The sequence below is a fragment of the Glycine max genome, chromosome 16, assembly GCF_000004515.6.
Source record: "Glycine max cultivar Williams 82 chromosome 16, Glycine_max_v4.0, whole genome shotgun sequence".
Classification (NCBI taxonomy): domain Eukaryota; kingdom Viridiplantae; phylum Streptophyta; class Magnoliopsida; order Fabales; family Fabaceae; genus Glycine; species Glycine max.
In genome coordinates, this window is record NC_038252.2 from 37,565,414 (window position 1) to 37,583,515 (window position 18,102).

Sequence of the window (18,102 nt, forward strand, 5' to 3'; positions counted from 1 at the left end):
ATTGTAAATTAAGTTTTACCGAATAATAAATAAATTAAGCAATGGCTTGATTATATCCTAGATCCGGTTTTTGTGCCATGATGCGAGGACTAAAGGAAGAACTATTTGATGATCATGGTTTGATCTGATGACTTAACTACCACTTTAATTTATAAAATTTGGGTAAAATTGGGGGAAAGTGAGTGGTTAGTTGATACATAAATACCATTTTACCTCTTTCAATTTTTCAAAATAAAATGATTAATTTTTTTTGAAAAAATTTAATTTGATTATCCTACTTAAACCAACCGGACCGACTATAATCAAATTAGGTTGGAACAAGTTAATAATTTTTTTTCTCTCAATCCAATTCAATTTGATCTGACTAACTGTTTGCTTTTTTTTTTTTAAATCTTCAGGGAGTGAACTTTGCATGCCGAATAAATTCATTAAATTGTTTCAATATTATAATAAGGATGTAAGATAAAGAATATTGCTGAGAACAAATATAAGACACTTGAACATCAATATATAATATTTTTCCAATATTTGGAAAGGAAATTCTGAATTTGGTATTCTCCATTGAACATGATCTTATTATAATGTTTACCTTTTATATAAAAAAAACTGTATAAAATGTTTGTGAAAAGTAGCTAAGGAGTTGTAGTAATGGGGAGCTTCTGCCCATTTTCACAGTGATCATCTACTCCACATATGAACCATGCTCTGCCTTCCTTTAAAACCACTGAGTCATTGCCACTAGTGAACCTCTGTGTATACGAGTCCTTTATGCAATTCTCATAAGCCGTGGAATCAACTTGCAACACATTATGCAGCCTGTTCTCGTGGTTGAACACTAATAACAAAAGTATCAACATGTTTATATAGTTTGTTCAATTTAAAAGATCATGTTGCTAGTGAAAATTTTCAACTGATATGTAATGAAATATGAAGACACGCACCATTTTGGGATAAATCTTTGCATTCTAGTTTATATATAAAAAAATTTATATTGATTCTTCAAATTTGATTTTACTTTGTGTAAAGCGATTTATGCTTGATAATTTTAACAAAACTTAATTTTAAACATGTAATTAACAAAAATAGGTAGATAGTTGTACGTGATTATATTACATTCAAAGATATGAAATAAAATTATGAGTTTTTTAAAATTATTATAAACGGTTTTTCTAAAATCAAGAATAGTGGTTTGAATATAATAAATGATAATCCTCACGATAAAAGAACATATTAACTCTTGGGAAATAATATCAAAATTTCAAGTTTGAAAGTAGCGGGTAACCATACAAATTCATATATTAAATTCAAATGTAATGAATCACAATGCTCACAAGGAAAAAAAAAAAAAACATAATTGACTTTTGGGACTTTTATAAACAATGTCAAAATTTCAAATTTAAAAGTAACCAGGTAAATATACACTATTATCTATTAAATTTAAATACAATAAAAGATTATCACAATAAAAGAGTGTATTGACTATTGTAAATGTCATCAAAATTTCAAGTTCAAAAGTAATAAGGTAATCATAAAATTTTATTTATAAAGTTCAAATACAATAAATAATACACAATAAAAGTGTGTTGACTTTGGGGACTTTTATAAACAACATCAAAATTTCAAATTTAAAAGTAATTAGGTAACACTACACGATAATCTATTAAATTTGAATACAATAAATAATCATGCTCACGATAAAAGAACATATCAACTTTTGGAACTTTTATAAACAACATCAGAAATTTTAGATTGAAAGTAACCAGGTAATAGTAAATTATAGCTTCCTTCGTTTTTAATTATAAAATATTTTTTAAAAATTTATTTGTCTTTTTTATAAGATATTTTTTAATTTCTACATATATTAATTATTATTTTTCTTACATATTCTTACTTAATTATTTTTTCTCCAAAAATTAGTGAGAAATAATTAAGTAAATAGAGATATAAGACAAATGTAACTTTGGAATGAAAATATAAATAATTAATAGATTTAATGTGATTAACTAAATTAATTATTTTTTTTAAGAAATATAAATTAATTAAAAGAGTTTTATAATTAAGGATGGATAAAATATTTATAAAGTTCGAATAAATAAATGATAATGCTCCAAACAAAAAAGCTCATAATGACTTTTGGGACTTTTATAAACAATGTCAGAATTTCAAGTTTGAATATAATAAATGATAATTTAAATTCTCACAATAAAAGAGTGTATAGAGTTTTGAGACTTTTATAACCAAGGACAAAATTTCAAGTTTAAAAGTGATCAGGTAACTATAAACTTAAAAATTTATAAATAATTCAAAATTGATCATGGGGAAAATTTATTCCTCTTGAATGAAAACATGTGAGATATATCGAATAATTTATTATTTCTTAAAATGTTTTGAAAGTCTCGAAGGTTTGACAAAGTAAGTGACAAAATTTTTACTAAAAATCACAATATAGTTTGTAGTACTTTTTTTCATAATTTTTTTTCCACTTTTGATTCCTTTTAATATGCACTAAAAAATCTAAAATGACTTTTTATTCAATAAAATGATGAATTGTGTTTAACACCAATAATCATGTTTGACACTACTTTCAAAGACATCAAACAAGTCTCCTGGTGTTTTCGGATGCATAACCAAACATATTGTTTCTATCATTCAGAGATTGTTAACAATATGTGAAATTCATTAAATCGTGAGAGTTCAACTTTTAATTTTGTAAGTCTCACATTAATTTTACCAATAAAAAATATTATAATAATGATGTTGACATATTTTTTACTGTGAAACTCTAACCTTACCTAGAACATCACCAACCATAATTGTCACCAACAATGTAGGTTTCTCCCTTTGCATAGAGAAAGATGAAGGAGGTCGTGAGGCAAAGGTAGAACATGCATGATTAAACTGGAACATTGATAAGCTTGAAGACCCATTTTCCTTTCCTTTTCTTAATTCTTACTTTCAATCTGAAGAGACTGCAATATGAGTAGCAGCCATAGAATAAGAAATGTTTCCAAGAGCATAATTGACAAAACATTGGAGCCTCACAGCATTCTGATGTCACAAAATTAGGTAGTCACGTCTATCGTGTTAACGTCTTGATAATTAGCATAATTTATTCGAGAAATTATATTTTTTACATAAAGTTTCAACAATTTTTTTTTACTATAAAGAGAGAGACGCCTAAAGAAAAATGATTGGTGTGATAAAAAAGAGATAAAGAAAAAGCATTTGTATTAATAATATAATTATATTTATTTGTGCAAGATATCTTACAGTTTCATAAGCATTGTATGAGACGCCTATCCAGTATTCAATTCTTACGAGAACGTATGTGTGCTTTTTATGTGAGTATTCTTCTGAAGCTACAAAGCAACCCAAACTTCACTTATTTATCAAGATAAGCATCTTTACGTCCACATTATGTTTTTCTTTTACTATTGATTTTGCAACTGACTTGGACACTATGAAGCACGACATCGATACGGACACCGGATACGACACGAACATGGACATCTATAATGTTTAAAATATAGAATGTAGTACAGATGTCGTGTCGGTGTCGGACACTGACAGACGCATGTCGGACACGACAAGGGACTGGAATATTCGTGCTTCATAACTTGGACATAATTTCATTATCTAACGAGTGACAGGTTGATTATTATTAGTAGGGGTGTTTGTGGGGTATGTGAGAAATATACTTTTCTCACCAAGGAAAGTATCATTGGTTTTGATTTGGGTTGATCACATTGAAATTTGGCACTAGAATGTGGGTGTGCTGCGGAGAGCAAAGAAGGGGTGTGCGATGGAGAGAAGGGAAGAAGGAATGGAAGGGTATGTGGGAAGAAGGGAAGGAAAAAGACAAAAAATACAAGGGGTGGTGGGGGTAGGTTGGGGTTATTAAAAAATTGAAGGTGCAAGACTTAAAATCAAATTTGGATACGATGGGCACCAAACTTCAAATTTTTTTTCAAAAAATAAATAAATAAAGCGCACGTGTTATTCTCTTTGATACACAAAAGTGGACTACACTAGTAAGGTGGAAAACCAGAAGCAATACAAAAGGGCATGAAGTTAGTAACTGAATAATTTCTCACTCATTACACCATTGTTTAAGATAAGCCTCTTACATAATAATAACGATATAGTAGAATAGATCATCTAAATTAACGGAGGCAAAAGTACAAATCCACTCTAGCTTTTACAAGATGATGTTAAACTGATCTACAATTAGTTTTCCAAGGATTTAGCTAGAGGGGCATGCCATCACTATTCATGCATTTCTAAGTTAAAGGCCTCATGTTGGAATGTACACCATGGCTTATGAGTAAGTAAATAACCTAGTAACCTACTGCTGCTACCTTATAAAGTGCCAAAAAGTATACATATTTAACTTTAAATAAAACTTTTTGTGGACTCAAAAAAACTACCAGTCATCTATCATCATCAAGCACATGTTGGATTAGCTCCACACAACAACAAATCCATGTTCTTCAGCTTTTTCCACAAACTTGGGGACTTCTTCCCATGAAATTTCTTCCCAGAAGTGTTGCCATCTTTCCACTTGAACCTCTTATGCTTGTCCAACTGAACACAAACCTCCAAAGCCACCCCTTTTTTACCAACATCTTCTTGAACATCTCTTCTCAGAAGCTTCTCATAGTACTCCTTGTTCCTCTTCTCCAAGCCATGTATCTGAGCCTGAAGATCTTCAATTTTCCTATGCAGCAAGTACACTCTATGATCCTCCCTCATCTTCAGCACACACTTTGCAAGCTCACCAGCCTTCCTCTTGATGAACACTGACTCAGATGCCAGCTCCTTGTTCTCTTCCACCAAAGTGTTGACCCTATAGCTCAAGCTAGCATTCTCATTCAACAGAACAATCCTCTCAGACTCCAACACCTCAAGAAGGCTCTTTTGAAGCTCACTTTTCCTTGAGGACTCACAGTACCTCCTCTCCATGACACCAACCTCATGCACCAACAAGTCATACTCAACATTCCTCATCACAAGCTCAGCATAAATGGCATCAACATCAAGAAGCATGGAACTACTCCTTGGGAGGCCTATTGGCATCATCATCATGGGTGGGGGGTGTTGGTAGGAGATTGAGCTTTCAATGTCTGAATCACTGTGGCTCACACCACTAGCCTCTTCTTGGTCAGAGAAGCCTTCATCTACAGTTGAAACTTGAGAAGAGTGTCTACTATGGTGCTTGTGCTTGGCCAGTGTTTGGATGTAACGGTCAGATAAGGTTATGTAGCCATTGTACAAGTCCTGCAGAAGGGACAGTAGCTGAGGCCTCTTTTGGTAGTAAGTTTCTGCTCTTTCAGCAAAAGTGTCTCCCATTTCTTCTTCTTCTGTTGTGCTCATTGCCAACACTTTCATTCTCTCCTCCAAGTCTGCCATCAAAACACCAATTTTCACATTTGCATTAGTACTACACTAACAAAAATTAAAAGCCTTTTTCTCACTAAGTGAGGTTGGCTACATAAACCACACAAAGGCACTCATATTGGCTATAAAGATTAAATGCTTTTGTTGTATTAGTAATGTAAAAGAAAAAAGAACACAAAGAACAACGTTTTTTTTTCTTCCTTACCAGGTTTACACAATTCCATAGCTTCAGGACCATAAAGTTTCAACTTGTACCAAGATTGACATTGGGATGTACCCCAAAGGAGGTTAATATAGACCAGATCTCAACTTGATTGACGAGTAAATGAGCTATAAGAAAGTGACATGTTACCAAACCGTCGACACCATAAAAGGGAACACTGACAAAACCCATAAATAACTCTGGTAGGCAAGATAAAATGATACAAGGAAATTAAATAGTGCAAGGACTGAATAATTTGAAGATAGAATTTGAATTTGCAACATGAGTTAGGCACCACAAGGGTATGGCACATTGGCACTCTAGTGTCTAGTCTAGAGTTACAACTTACATCTACTACCTCTAGTTTTGAATGCAAAGGTCAAAATCATGTACTATACCTGAGCATGTGCACTGTGGACAGAAAAGCAAATGTTAGCCAACTTTCAATTTTTTATTTTTTAACAAGGGTAAATCCAATAAAGTTAAGGGGGAATATGAGCACAGGCTACGAGGCCTAAATGGAAAGGTCACCGTTACAATTTTACAAATGACACAAAAATCTAATGCACACTGCAGCAAGGCAAGTGACGGGGCCAGGAACCAATGGATTATGATGTGTGTGACCACTAGACCCATGTTAGTTTCAAATTTTGAAACACCAAAAAGAACAAAAGGGTATGAGAAAGAGACAATGGATCAATCGCCAGAACAAAGACAGTGGGTGTAGAAGTCTGGTTCAAATCAAATTGGAAATTTGAAAACAGATAGACACCAAAGGGATAGACCTGTCAACAGCCACCTATATAAGGATCCCAAACACACATGTCACATATTTTCAACTTTATCCAAGTTTTTCATCCACATAATCAATGCATGTATACATGACCGTAATGTTTTATATATATATATAATACATGACCATAATATATATTAATATATAGTAGTTTAATATAACGTGCATAAATATATGACCATACTATAAACATAATGATGATTGACAAGTAGAAATCAGTAATTTCTTTTATGCCCTTTAATTTAAAATTGAATCTTTTACTAGGCGCGTGCGTAAAGGCGCGTATGCTAAGTGATGTTTGATGATAATATAACTTGGCAAATAATGATGTACGGATTGTTGTTCCCAATGAAGACTTGGACGTTTGACAGTTGACAAAGACATGACCTGTATGGATGGATTCTTCTCCTCCATCCCACACTTCTTCCTCCCTTCCTTCCATTCATGATTGCTTGAAAAAGGTTGGCACCGTTTCAACATAAACTTGAAACTTGTAACACACCGAAAGCATGTGATTCTATTAAATTCAGATTTCCTCTCCTTCCTTCGTTCATTTATTAGGACTATCTCAACTTTCTCTTTCTGCTTCATACCCATTAAAGATTTTCCCTTACATTTATTTGATATCACAAATATTATTATATATTACATCATATGATATCATCAAATAATTCAAAAATCAAAGCCTAAAAGACAAAAAAATCAAATCCTTTTTTTTTGTTAACATCTAAATCTAATTTTATACACCGCATTGGCATATCAATCACACTACTAATTTAAACACATTGGTTTCACATAAGAACTTAAACTTTAAAAATGTACAGAATTTTATATAAAACTTGCAGCTAAGATAAAATCTATCACACAATACAAACAAAAACAAAGAGATGTGACTTAACATGTAACATGGAGTTTTTGTTTAGTTAAAGCAAGTTTGATTTTGGGGTATGGATGGTAGGGTGAAATTAATGTATACCAGAAATGTTGGTGAGAAGCCAGGAGGGCATGCTGTTGTTGGAGATGCCCTTGTCCTTGAACACTTTTGTGGATGAGGGAAGAAATGTGGAATTTGAAATCACTTTTTCCTTGCCCATGTTTGGGTCCCTCTCCATTAATATCATTGCTTCAAGTCCCCCCTATACATGGCAATAATAATAGACGAGATAAAAAAACAACAACAATATCTTTGACAAAGGACTGTTGCCAGAAATAGACGGTCCTTTGCATTTAAGAAGGACGAAAAAAAGTATACAACAAAGAAAAGAGCAAACAAAAAATAAAGAATGTAGAAGTTAAGAAGGAAAAGAAGGTAACACAACGCAGTCACATTAACAAGCGCAGATCTCCATAGACATTGCAGAGAAAACTAATAAAGAATTGCATAACCTCACATTGAACAAAGCCAAAATGTTTAAAGAATGATGCAATGTAAAGTTGTGAACATTCAGAATATAGCAATAAGCCCAAATCCCAAAGCTTTTTAAACCTGAGAATTCAGAAATTCAAAAAGGGAAAATTCCATTTTTAATCCTTTCAAATTCTGTGACTAAACCGGGAATCAATGAAGATCATGTGAACCGCATGAAAACAAAGAACACCAATTTGAAGTTTCAGGATCAACAACATAAGAAGTATAACAAGAGAACCAGGAGCGTTTTTTTTCTTTGCATGCTCTGTTTGTTTGGCAGAGAAAAACAGGGAAGAGTGAGAGAAAGTAGGAAACTTTTCAACATCAGTACATCTCATTTGAAAAACAAAACATGCCCATTAAAGATCAGATACATTGTTAAACAATGCAGCAAGCAGCAATTACATGGCAGTCAAGAATCATCATATTCACAGTACCCCATGTCCACAGTTACAGAGTCCTCTGCTATTCTCCCAGCAAAAATGACCATAAAAATTGGATTTTTAAAATTTAAAATAAAACATAAGAAGAATCCAACAACAGTAGCAGAATTGATAAACAAACAAAAGGAGAAGAAGAACAGAAGAAGGAACTCACTGAGAAATGTAGGAAGAGGATTGATGAGCAGCTAGCGAAGTGAAACAGAGGTGAAGAAGAACGTGATTTGAAAGAAAGTTATGTATGTTTTTGTGAGTGAAAAAGCAAAAGGGTTGGTGAAAAACGGTGGGACCGTAGGAATAGAAGTGTTCAGTGTCACAGTCCAATAGCAACAACAAATAGTCAAAATCATTCACTCCAAATCCGGAAGCCACGGTTTCACACGGTAACTATCTTAGTCCAAAAAATATTGTACATTAGAATATTTTTTCTCTATAATTTATGGTAAGTGATATGCTAATTTAAGATAGTGATATCGTTTGGGATAATTATTAAAACAGTTTCACACAGTTTTTTTTTTTCTTAATTCTATGATTACGTCCATGTTTAGGTATTTCTTTCTTGATAATTATTAGGATGAAGAATATTTCACTGGAATTTGTTTTTGGCTGAGTATGGCTGCATTTAGATAAAGAATCGCTGTGTTTTTTGATATTTGTTAAGTTAAAAAGATAATAATGTCGTGTGGTTTTGAAATACCAATATTTCGTGGTTATATAATTAAATATACTTTTTCTTATAAATTTTAATTATATAAAAATAAACATCTATTTGGGAATCAATTAAGTTTACTTGTATTTTTTCAACCTAGCCTCTTCAAGCAATTATCAAAGAATTTTTTCATTTGTCTTTCTAAGTACTATGCCTAGTTTTTTTTTTTTTACCAAGTATTTTCAAGCTCCCCAATCTTTTCAAGTTTGAAAGTAACCAATAGTAAACTATCACCTATAAAGTTAGAATACAACAAATAATAATACTCACAATAGAAGAGTGTATTAACTTTTGAGGACCATTATAAACAACATTAAAATTTTAAGTTTAAAACTAACTAGTAACGGCACATAATCAATTCTTAAATTTAAATACAATAAATGATAATAATGTTTATAATAAAAGAGCGTACTGGCTCTATCATGTATTAAATTCAAATACAATTAAAAATAATGCTCACAATATTGACTTTTGGGACTTTTATAAATAACATTAATTTTAAATTTAAAAATAATTAGGTAATTGTAAACTATTATTTATAAAACTCGAGTATAATAAATGATAATACTCATAATAAAAAAACGAATTGATTTTAGGAACTTTTATAAATAACGTAAAATTTTCAAATTTGAGAGTAACCAATAACCATATATTATCATCTATTAAATTTGAATACAATAAAAAATAATGCTCACAATAAAAATGAGTATTGACTTTTGAGATTTTTATAAACAACATAAACTTTTAAATTTTAAATTTAAAAACAACTAGGTATTTGTAAACTATTATTCATAAAACTTGAGTATAACAAATGATAATGCTCGCAATAAAAAAAGTATTTATTTTGGGGACTTTTATAAATAATGTCAAAATGTTTTGAAAACTTTGAAGGTTTTCTTATTTGACAAATGTGACAAATAAAGCTTTGAAGCTCAAGGTCACTACATTAATTTTTGGCCTTTCTTCACGATGTTCAAGATTTTGCAAGTTGTTGAACCGGAAGCCATTCAAAAGCCTTTACAAAATGACGAGATTAAGGATGTAATTTTCAGTATGAAACCTTTTAATGACCTTGGGCCAGTTGTATCCTATGAAGCTTTAATTGTGATTATTTGAGTAATTTGTTAGTTGGATTTTTTTATTCGTAGAAATTAAACTTAATAAAAAAAGTTTATAATAATTAAGGAACGTTGTTCAACTCTGTTTATGTTGATTAAAAAGATGTTTTTGAATTTGACACTCATCATGTCTATGGTGCTGAACTGAAAGCTTCTTATTGGCCCAAATAGTAGGAAATAACAGTATCGGAGTATGGATGTGTAATTTTTATTGATATAGTTAACTAAACGATATAAAAATATAAATATAAGGATGACAATACTCAAACATATCTCATGAGTCATGACTCTGCACTTGATATGGCACATGGACAGTCTTATATTCTGCCTCTTTGACAGCACAAGAAGTAAGGATACATTACTAATCAGATGTTATCGTTATGATAATCATCAATCTATTACATTAGGAAGCAACATGTGGTCATTCCAACATGATAATTTTGATTTCCCCTAATTCCATTCCCTTTGGGTCACATTACCCTACTTCTATTAGAGTTTAATTTACACACATTCTCAATCTAAAATATTTGTACACACACCCAATAAGAATTTAGCTTATCATCCCATCATATGACATGGCAAAATGGTTAAATCTTATCAAATGTCTACACAAAAACATTTTAGATTAGTAGTGCATATAAATTAAAATGAAGACCATTTTGAGTTATTTTCCCATCTCTAGGGCACAATCATTTTGAGACATCCAACTGTGTTTCTCCTCCTCCTCTTGCTGCTTCAGGGTCTCATAGAGAGGAGCATTTCTAGTCTCAGGTAGCCAAATGCTCAAAACACCACTTGAAATTGCAAAGACACCAAACACTAGGAAAGAGAGAGATGGGCTCAAACGGCCCAAGACAACAAGTAAAGGTGCCACAGAAGCCCCCAACATAATGGCCTGGCGCAGCATTGACACAGCAAAGTTCCTAACATTAGTAGGAAAAAGCTCCACACAATAGATGTACAAAATGTCAAATGCTGTGGAAGCACCCATGAATCCAATTGCCTCAATAATCAATTGACCCCAGTTACCACCATAACTATTGTTGTTATGCACTTTTGATGTGCCTCCTTTGTGTGAAAAAAATGTGCATAATATAGAGGACACTGCAGCTATATAAGAGGACACAGATAACAACAAACGTCTATTAGTAAATCCCAATAGAAAGGTACCAATCACCACAGCAGGAATCTCCATAAGTGCATTGATTGCCACTGAGACATAGAGGTTGAAGTTCAAGTTTTCAACATTGAGTTGAACTCCATAGTAAACAAAACCAACTCCAAAGCCAGCTAACATAACAGTGACCATCCTAATAGCTGCCCATTTTGTGGTCCAAAGGTTCTCTTTGTTGTTATTAGGACTTGTTTCATCACATGATGATCCACAAGGGTTAACCAAAGTGAGGTTATTGGGGAGTTTTTTCTTGCCATTGAGCCTAGCAAATCTGTCCAAAACTTGAAGGGCTTCTTTGTCTCTGCCTCTTATTAGAAGCCAACGTGGGGACTCTGAGACCAAAGGGAGTAATAGGAGAGAATATGCTAGGGGAAGAAGTGACAAGAGTTTGTACAAGTTTCTCCAACATGTTCTTGTTGGATAGGCCACAAGGGGGAGTGTGAGGAACCCTATTGTGAAGAAAAAGAAGCCGTATTGGCCAACTTGGCCACGCCACTTGCGACCTACTGATTCTGTGGTTAGGACAAGGCAGCATATGCCAATTCCTGACCTTGTAAAGCCATTGGCAAAACGGAAGAAGACATAGGTCCAAATGTTTGGAGAGAGAGATGTGGCAAAGGCTGTTATGGAGGTTAAGATGCAGGAAAGTTGCACTGTTTTTTTTCTGCCTAGCCATGAATCAGAGAGGTGGCCATAGACACCAGAACCTGCACCAAAAATTCACGCAACAATTGCATGTAGGTGTGTTAATATTGTTATTGGTGTTGCAATTTGCTAATTTGCTCTTCATAGCAGCATCATATCACATAGAGACTTGGTTTCACCTAGCCTTTTTGTTAGACAAACAAGGTTAATTCATGGGAGATAAATTGTTACCTTTGTTTCTGTAGTATATAGATAAAAACAAATGAAAAATGATTAATTGACACCTTGTGTTAATCGACACCTATAGAAAAATATAGATATGATTAATTTTTTTATTAGAGTTTTATTATACATACCATCCATTACAAATACAACTACTCATAACTTTTATGATCCATTAAATTTATCTATAAATATTTGCAAGGCCAGAATCGTATTAAATTCATTTTGCACAGTTTCGCCTACATGAATGGCTTACAACTGTTTCTCTAATACAGTTGCCTATATTCTCTGCTTTTTATTGACTTATGGCTGTAGTTGGAACAAATTAAAAGAGTTCTAAAAAGGGAGATCGAAAGCAACCCTTTGTATAAATAAACTAATACTGTCAAAACAGATTGATAAAAGAAACCTTGCAGATGAAATATAATAAAGAAATATTGTCAGAAACATAAATTCAACACACACCTTACCATTACTAGAAATATAATGAGATTCACAATAGTATGAGTGAGGCTTGTCAAAGAAGAATTAAAACGTTTATATAATTTTTTTTTCTTAATCTTCGGTTCATTGAGAAAAAGTAACCTTGAGCTGAATAAAGACTGATGAAGAATTTTTGTGTTTATATGAATTTGAGCTAATAATAATGTTAAGAGTGTGTTATGATTGAGTTTGATTTTCATGTACTATTACATAAATTTTTTTGACATTGAGAGTTAATTAAAAATCATTATTAATACGATTTATAAAATACTTATCATAAATAAATTTATATTATTTAATTTTTTTATACTTTTAATACAGAATATTTAATATGTTATTATTGCTGATAGTGAAGGAAAAAAAAAGAAAGATTATAGATTTGATTCACTCACCAATAAAAAAAGCTAACAATAATAGAAAGTAACATGTGTCAATAATAATAATAAGCAAGAATATGTACCTATGAGCGAGCCAAGGAAGTAGACAGAAGCAGGAACAGCAGCCAGAAACCTTCTATCACATACAAGATTCCACTCAGCTATGATGGAACTTGTGTTGCCACCAACCCATTCCCAAGTACCAGGCACCAACCCACAGACAGACCCAGTGCTATTGTTGTTACCATGACACAATCCAGTTTTGCACCTCCAAGCAGGTGGTTGAGCATCACTGAAGATTGTGGCCAAAGTACTCTGAGCATCAAATATCCATGCCAATGACACCAAGAACACATGCACCATCTGAGAGAACCCTAAGGACCCCACATACTCCTCCACCACTTCATCCACTGTGAGCTCAAGTTTGGCCTCACTTTCACTTCCCTCCAAATTTGTGGTCCCTTTAACCAGTTTTTGCTCCTCTTCCATTATGATTCCTGCATTCAAAGAAAAAGGAAAATTGATTAGTTGCTACCTTGCTTGCTCCAATGTTGCTCTATCCATATATATATATATATATATATATATATAGTTGCTAAGCTTACTCTAGTGCATCTACTAAGATTACATTAAAAAAAAATTGAATGACATCATCATAACAGAACAGAACCCCTTTTGTGTATATAATAAATAAATGAAATGTTGGTTTGGAAAATGTTTCCTGTGAAACAATCTGAGGTGCATACTGTGTTTGGGGTGAATCATGAATATGAGTGGTAGTGGAGAGAATATCCCATGGTATATTTGATTAAATTATGATGACACGCGTATCTTTACAAAACAGCACCTAGTATATAGAATTAATTGATGGGCTAATGTGGAACATGGTAATGGAAGATTTGATCAATTATTGATAATGGTAATAGATGGATCTGGGGCCCAGTATTTCAAAATTGTGGTGTCTGATGGAAGAATGAAGAAAATAACTGGAAACCATGAAGAGGCTACTATACTTTCATGCCTGTGGAAATTAATATTTTAGAAAATTGTAGAGAAGGAGTGAGTGGTATTATATATATCTCAACATACCCAGAGTGTGCTCACTGGTTAGCAAATCATGGACTAAATGAATAAATTATGAACATGAGAAATAAGTTTACTTAATTTAAGTGTTGAACAAAGACATAATAGGGTTTTCAAGAAAGTAATGTTGGTGTTTGAGACCCTCACACCTTTTGAATCAAATGACTGCTGCAAGGTTGTTATATGAAAGTTGGTTCAGAAGAGCTAAAGATTTGGCTTGCTTATCTCAAGATACTGAAAAAATGCTGAAATCTTGGCCATGAAACAAACCCACCTCAGTACGTACATATTTAAATTGTTCGGGTAACTTGTTACTTGTCCCAAGGGATATTCCATCTCTCTCTCTTTTCATTTTTTTACACGATACTATGATTAAATTAATTTTTTCCGGAATCAATTCTACTTACATGTTGAATTTCAAAACAACACATAATTGCTTCCAAACATAATCATTTTTTCAATCTTCTCAGCACAATTTTTCAGCACTAACCAATTTTGGTACTAATCCAAGCATACTGTATATACATATATTCTATAAAAAATAATTTGCTTGAGTAAAGTAAGATTGCTATGATTAATATAAAAGTATTTTTTTACTTTTAAATTTAATTTAATTAAAACATATTGAGAGTGAAGGAATTTTTATATTGACATCTAATAATAAATTATCATATATAATAAAATTTTGAATTTTTGTATTAATTATTTTAAAAAGTGATGCTTATTGTATGTTTGGAACAATAGATAGAAAGTGAGAGACGAGAAAATAGTTTGAAATTTGAAATAAAAAATTGGAATATTTTATTTTTAAAATCTAAAAATATAACTTTTTTTTTTACTTTCTCTTTAACCAAATAAAAAATATATCATTCATTTTTTTCACTTTTTTTTCATCTTTTTCATTTGTAAAAATAAATAAAAAATAGATACTTGCTTAACGAACTGAATTATACTATCATAATTGTTTTTTCATCTAAACATATCATAATAAGTGATTTTTAATTAATTGATAATGTAAAATTGAGAAACATATACTATTTTTTTGTTTTTAATTTTTTTTTTAAATATTTTTATTCTATCAATTTTTTATGCTATAAATCTATCAAGTTATCTTATTTCTTACTCATTTTGATCTTCTTAACCATAATTGGTATAATAGGAAAAAGATTTGATAGAGTTTTGAGACTCAAACTCATCCAGCAATTAAAACACCAACTTTTTACATGAAAAATTATTTAATGTTAAAAAAATGCATGGAAACCTTCGAAAATATTCTACTAACCTAACTTATTAAAGATTATTTTTTCCCTATTGAAATACTTCCAGAATTAATTTATTGCTATACCGACAAAAATTAGAGATGAGATGGAACTAAAATTTTATTCGCGTGTTTCACACCTTTTAAGATTTATTCAAACTCTCTACTTTCCCCTCGCTGCCAAAAGGGCCTTTATTTTACTCTTCTTTGTTCTCATTCAAATGAAGGAAATTATTCTAGTTTTAGGGACTCGTGAAAATTAGGAACACAATATGCATTTAAACTTCACAAGGGTAGTGTAACAATTTCTCACTACACATAAATTTAAGATGTAACATCAAAAAATTAATATAATAATAAAGAGATATAAATATATCTTTTAGTCAAGAAAAAAATAGATTAAATTATTTTAATATATTATATTATTATTTTTATTTTTATTTTAAAAAGATGTTTGCATAATAATACATTAGATTGATTAAAGAGAATAATAAATAAAGATAATAAAAATAAAAAATAAAAAAATTAGTTAAAAAAAGTTCAAAAGATATAATTTCAACAAACTTGATAGAAAAAAAAAAGGAATAAGAAATAACACAAATTACTTAATCAATAAAATAACATTTTCTAATTTTTTATGATATGAATTCTTAAAAATGTGTTTTATACATATATATATATATATATATAAAAACATTATCTAAAGGACTTTAGCATTCACTTAATGAATATATAATTAATGTGAATATATAATTAATGTGTGTTATGTTGTAGTTATTTTAAATATTATATGTTTTAGTTATTATATTATGTATATATTTTTAAATTGTGGTTTTAAAGCACAAGAAAAAAGTAACTAGAATTTAAAAGATTTGACTTAATTATTATATTACGTTATACTTTTAGTATTGGTTATCTAGATGCTCATATTGGAAAATAATATTTTTACTTGTGGAAAGACTATTTATTTGATTTTATTTATTATACATAAAATATTTTAAAATTAATATAATTTTAAAATTTTATGTTCTTTTTAGTATGGATTATTAATGTAACAAAGAAGGTTAACGTTAGGTAAGATACCTTTCACACGAACCTAGTTAATAAATTAGATTAAAACTTATAACTTGATTAAAATTTATGACTTAAATTACTGAATTAGAAACATTCAACAAAATTATTATAATTGTTTTACAACTTACTCTTTTTTGGGTATGCTTACAACTTACAATTATTAAATTGAGTGAATCTCCAAAATCAAAATAGACTGTTACATCTTGCAAATGAATCGTGAGAATTTAGAGTTTTTTTTTCTTACTCATAATCTTTCATATATGACACAGAAATAATTAGATAAATATTAATTTTACTATATATTTATTATGTAATTCTATTAGTTGAATTTGATGGGGTTGGAAGCTCAAGAACTTAGCTATTCAACTCAATTATAGTTGGATGCACTAAGACTAACCCAAATTGCAAAAATATTATTAAATTGGATTGATTTGGAGGGATTTGGGGATTGCTCACAATTCGCTCACACTCCTAATAAATAAAAACAAGAAAAAATATTTTCACTTATTTGAATGAGTAAAAAAATGAATTGAAATAAATAACTTATATGAAATTTATTTTATATCAACTAAAAGTGTAATTTTTATTTCATTATTTTTATTTTTAATATAATTTTTTTTTATTATTTAAAATTCTTATATCATAAATAATGTTTTTATAACAAAAAAGAAGAAACATCATTTTCCTCCCATTCCATGCCTAGTGGGATGGAAGTGTTTTTTTGGATCTCATTTTTTATTTTTCTTTTCAAACAAACAGGAGAAATTTAATATTTATATTCTATCTCTCGTTTTCTTTTCAGTTTATTTCCATCCAAACAAATAGAAGCTTAGAGTCCAAAATACACTACTTTTGTTATAACTAACAGAAACATGTGTTTGATTTTCTATTTTACTATATTGTAGGACTTACTTTAAATTTTGAGCTCCAATTAATGTGAACGTTTTTAATCCAATCTAATGAAGCATGTGTCATAATTGAGCTAGCTTAGTCAAGTTCAATCGGGTTGCCCGTTACTTTTCCTAATTTGGTTAAGAATAAAACTAAAATAACTTTTGATATTAAGAATAGTTATACTGTTAGTCTTTTCATTATTTCCCTAAATGTAATAATAAATAACATATCATGTCTATTTATTTAGATTTAGTTATATTTTTTTTTGGACCGGAGGTTTAGTTATACTTTTACTCCTGAAATTTAGAGTAAATCATTTTGATCTCCCAAATTGAAAAAAAAAATATTTTAATTACTCAAACTTAAAAAAATATATATTTTTATTCCTTAAAATTTAAGTGTATTATTGAAAGTAGTGAAAAGTTGTTACGTGATACCGTCTAACATTTGTTTGTTTCTCGGGATTGGAAACGTATTTTTGAAATTTAAGAGACTGAAATAGTTTTTTAATTTAAAGACCAAAAATAATTTCATCCTAGATTTTAAAACAAAAATATAATTAAACTTTTTATTTATTACACTAAAATAAATTTGACAATAAAAATAATTATCATATGATCATCTTGAAAGAAACAAGATGAGGTAATTAATTAGACTTCTCAACCATCCTTAAGAGTTGAAATCAATTTGATTTAATTAAGGTATGGTTTTTAGTAGTTGGAGAAAATAAAATAGTAAAAATCCAGAAAAAAGGTTACTCCCGAAGGATGGTCAAACAGATTAGGTTGTTAGTCTTTCAATAAGAGATCTCAAATATCTTGAATT

At 30.4% G+C, this 18,102-nt stretch overlaps 2 protein-coding genes across 5 annotated transcripts; both read right to left on the reverse strand.

The window, feature by feature from the left end:
* Nucleotides 1-4,071: 4,071 nt before the first annotated feature.
* On the reverse strand, nucleotides 4,072-8,542 carry LOC100776808 (kinase-interacting family protein). Of its 2 annotated transcripts, XM_006599650.3 has the most exons (3): nucleotides 8,398-8,542; nucleotides 7,369-7,528; nucleotides 4,072-5,402 (listed from the first exon to the last, which is right to left on the reverse strand). In XM_006599650.3, the coding sequence occupies exons 2-3, from the start codon at nucleotides 7,511-7,513 to the stop codon at nucleotides 4,444-4,446; spliced, it is 1,104 nt and encodes a 367-aa protein (XP_006599713.1). In that variant the 5' UTR covers nucleotides 7,514-7,528; nucleotides 8,398-8,542; the 3' UTR covers nucleotides 4,072-4,443. The 2 variants fall into 2 exon arrangements, with proteins under 2 accessions (XP_006599713.1, XP_003548307.1); XM_003548259.5 differs by lacking the exons at nucleotides 7,369-7,528; nucleotides 8,398-8,542 and adding an exon at nucleotides 5,603-7,321.
* A 1,717-nt stretch (nucleotides 8,543-10,259) lies between these two features.
* Nucleotides 10,260-14,353, reverse strand: LOC100777344 (organic cation/carnitine transporter 1). 3 transcript variants are annotated; one of them, XM_003548260.5, is made up of 3 exons: nucleotides 14,201-14,353; nucleotides 13,052-13,465; nucleotides 10,260-11,948 (listed from the first exon to the last, which is right to left on the reverse strand). In XM_003548260.5, the coding sequence occupies exons 2-3, from the start codon at nucleotides 13,455-13,457 to the stop codon at nucleotides 10,732-10,734; spliced, it is 1,623 nt and encodes a 540-aa protein (XP_003548308.1). In that variant the 5' UTR covers nucleotides 13,458-13,465; nucleotides 14,201-14,353; the 3' UTR covers nucleotides 10,260-10,731. The 3 variants fall into 3 exon arrangements, with proteins under 3 accessions (XP_003548308.1, XP_006599716.1, XP_006599714.1); XM_006599653.4 differs by lacking the exon at nucleotides 14,201-14,353 and adding an exon at nucleotides 14,058-14,183; XM_006599651.4 differs by lacking the exon at nucleotides 14,201-14,353 and adding an exon at nucleotides 13,715-13,748.
* Between the last annotated feature and the right edge of the window lie 3,749 nt (nucleotides 14,354-18,102).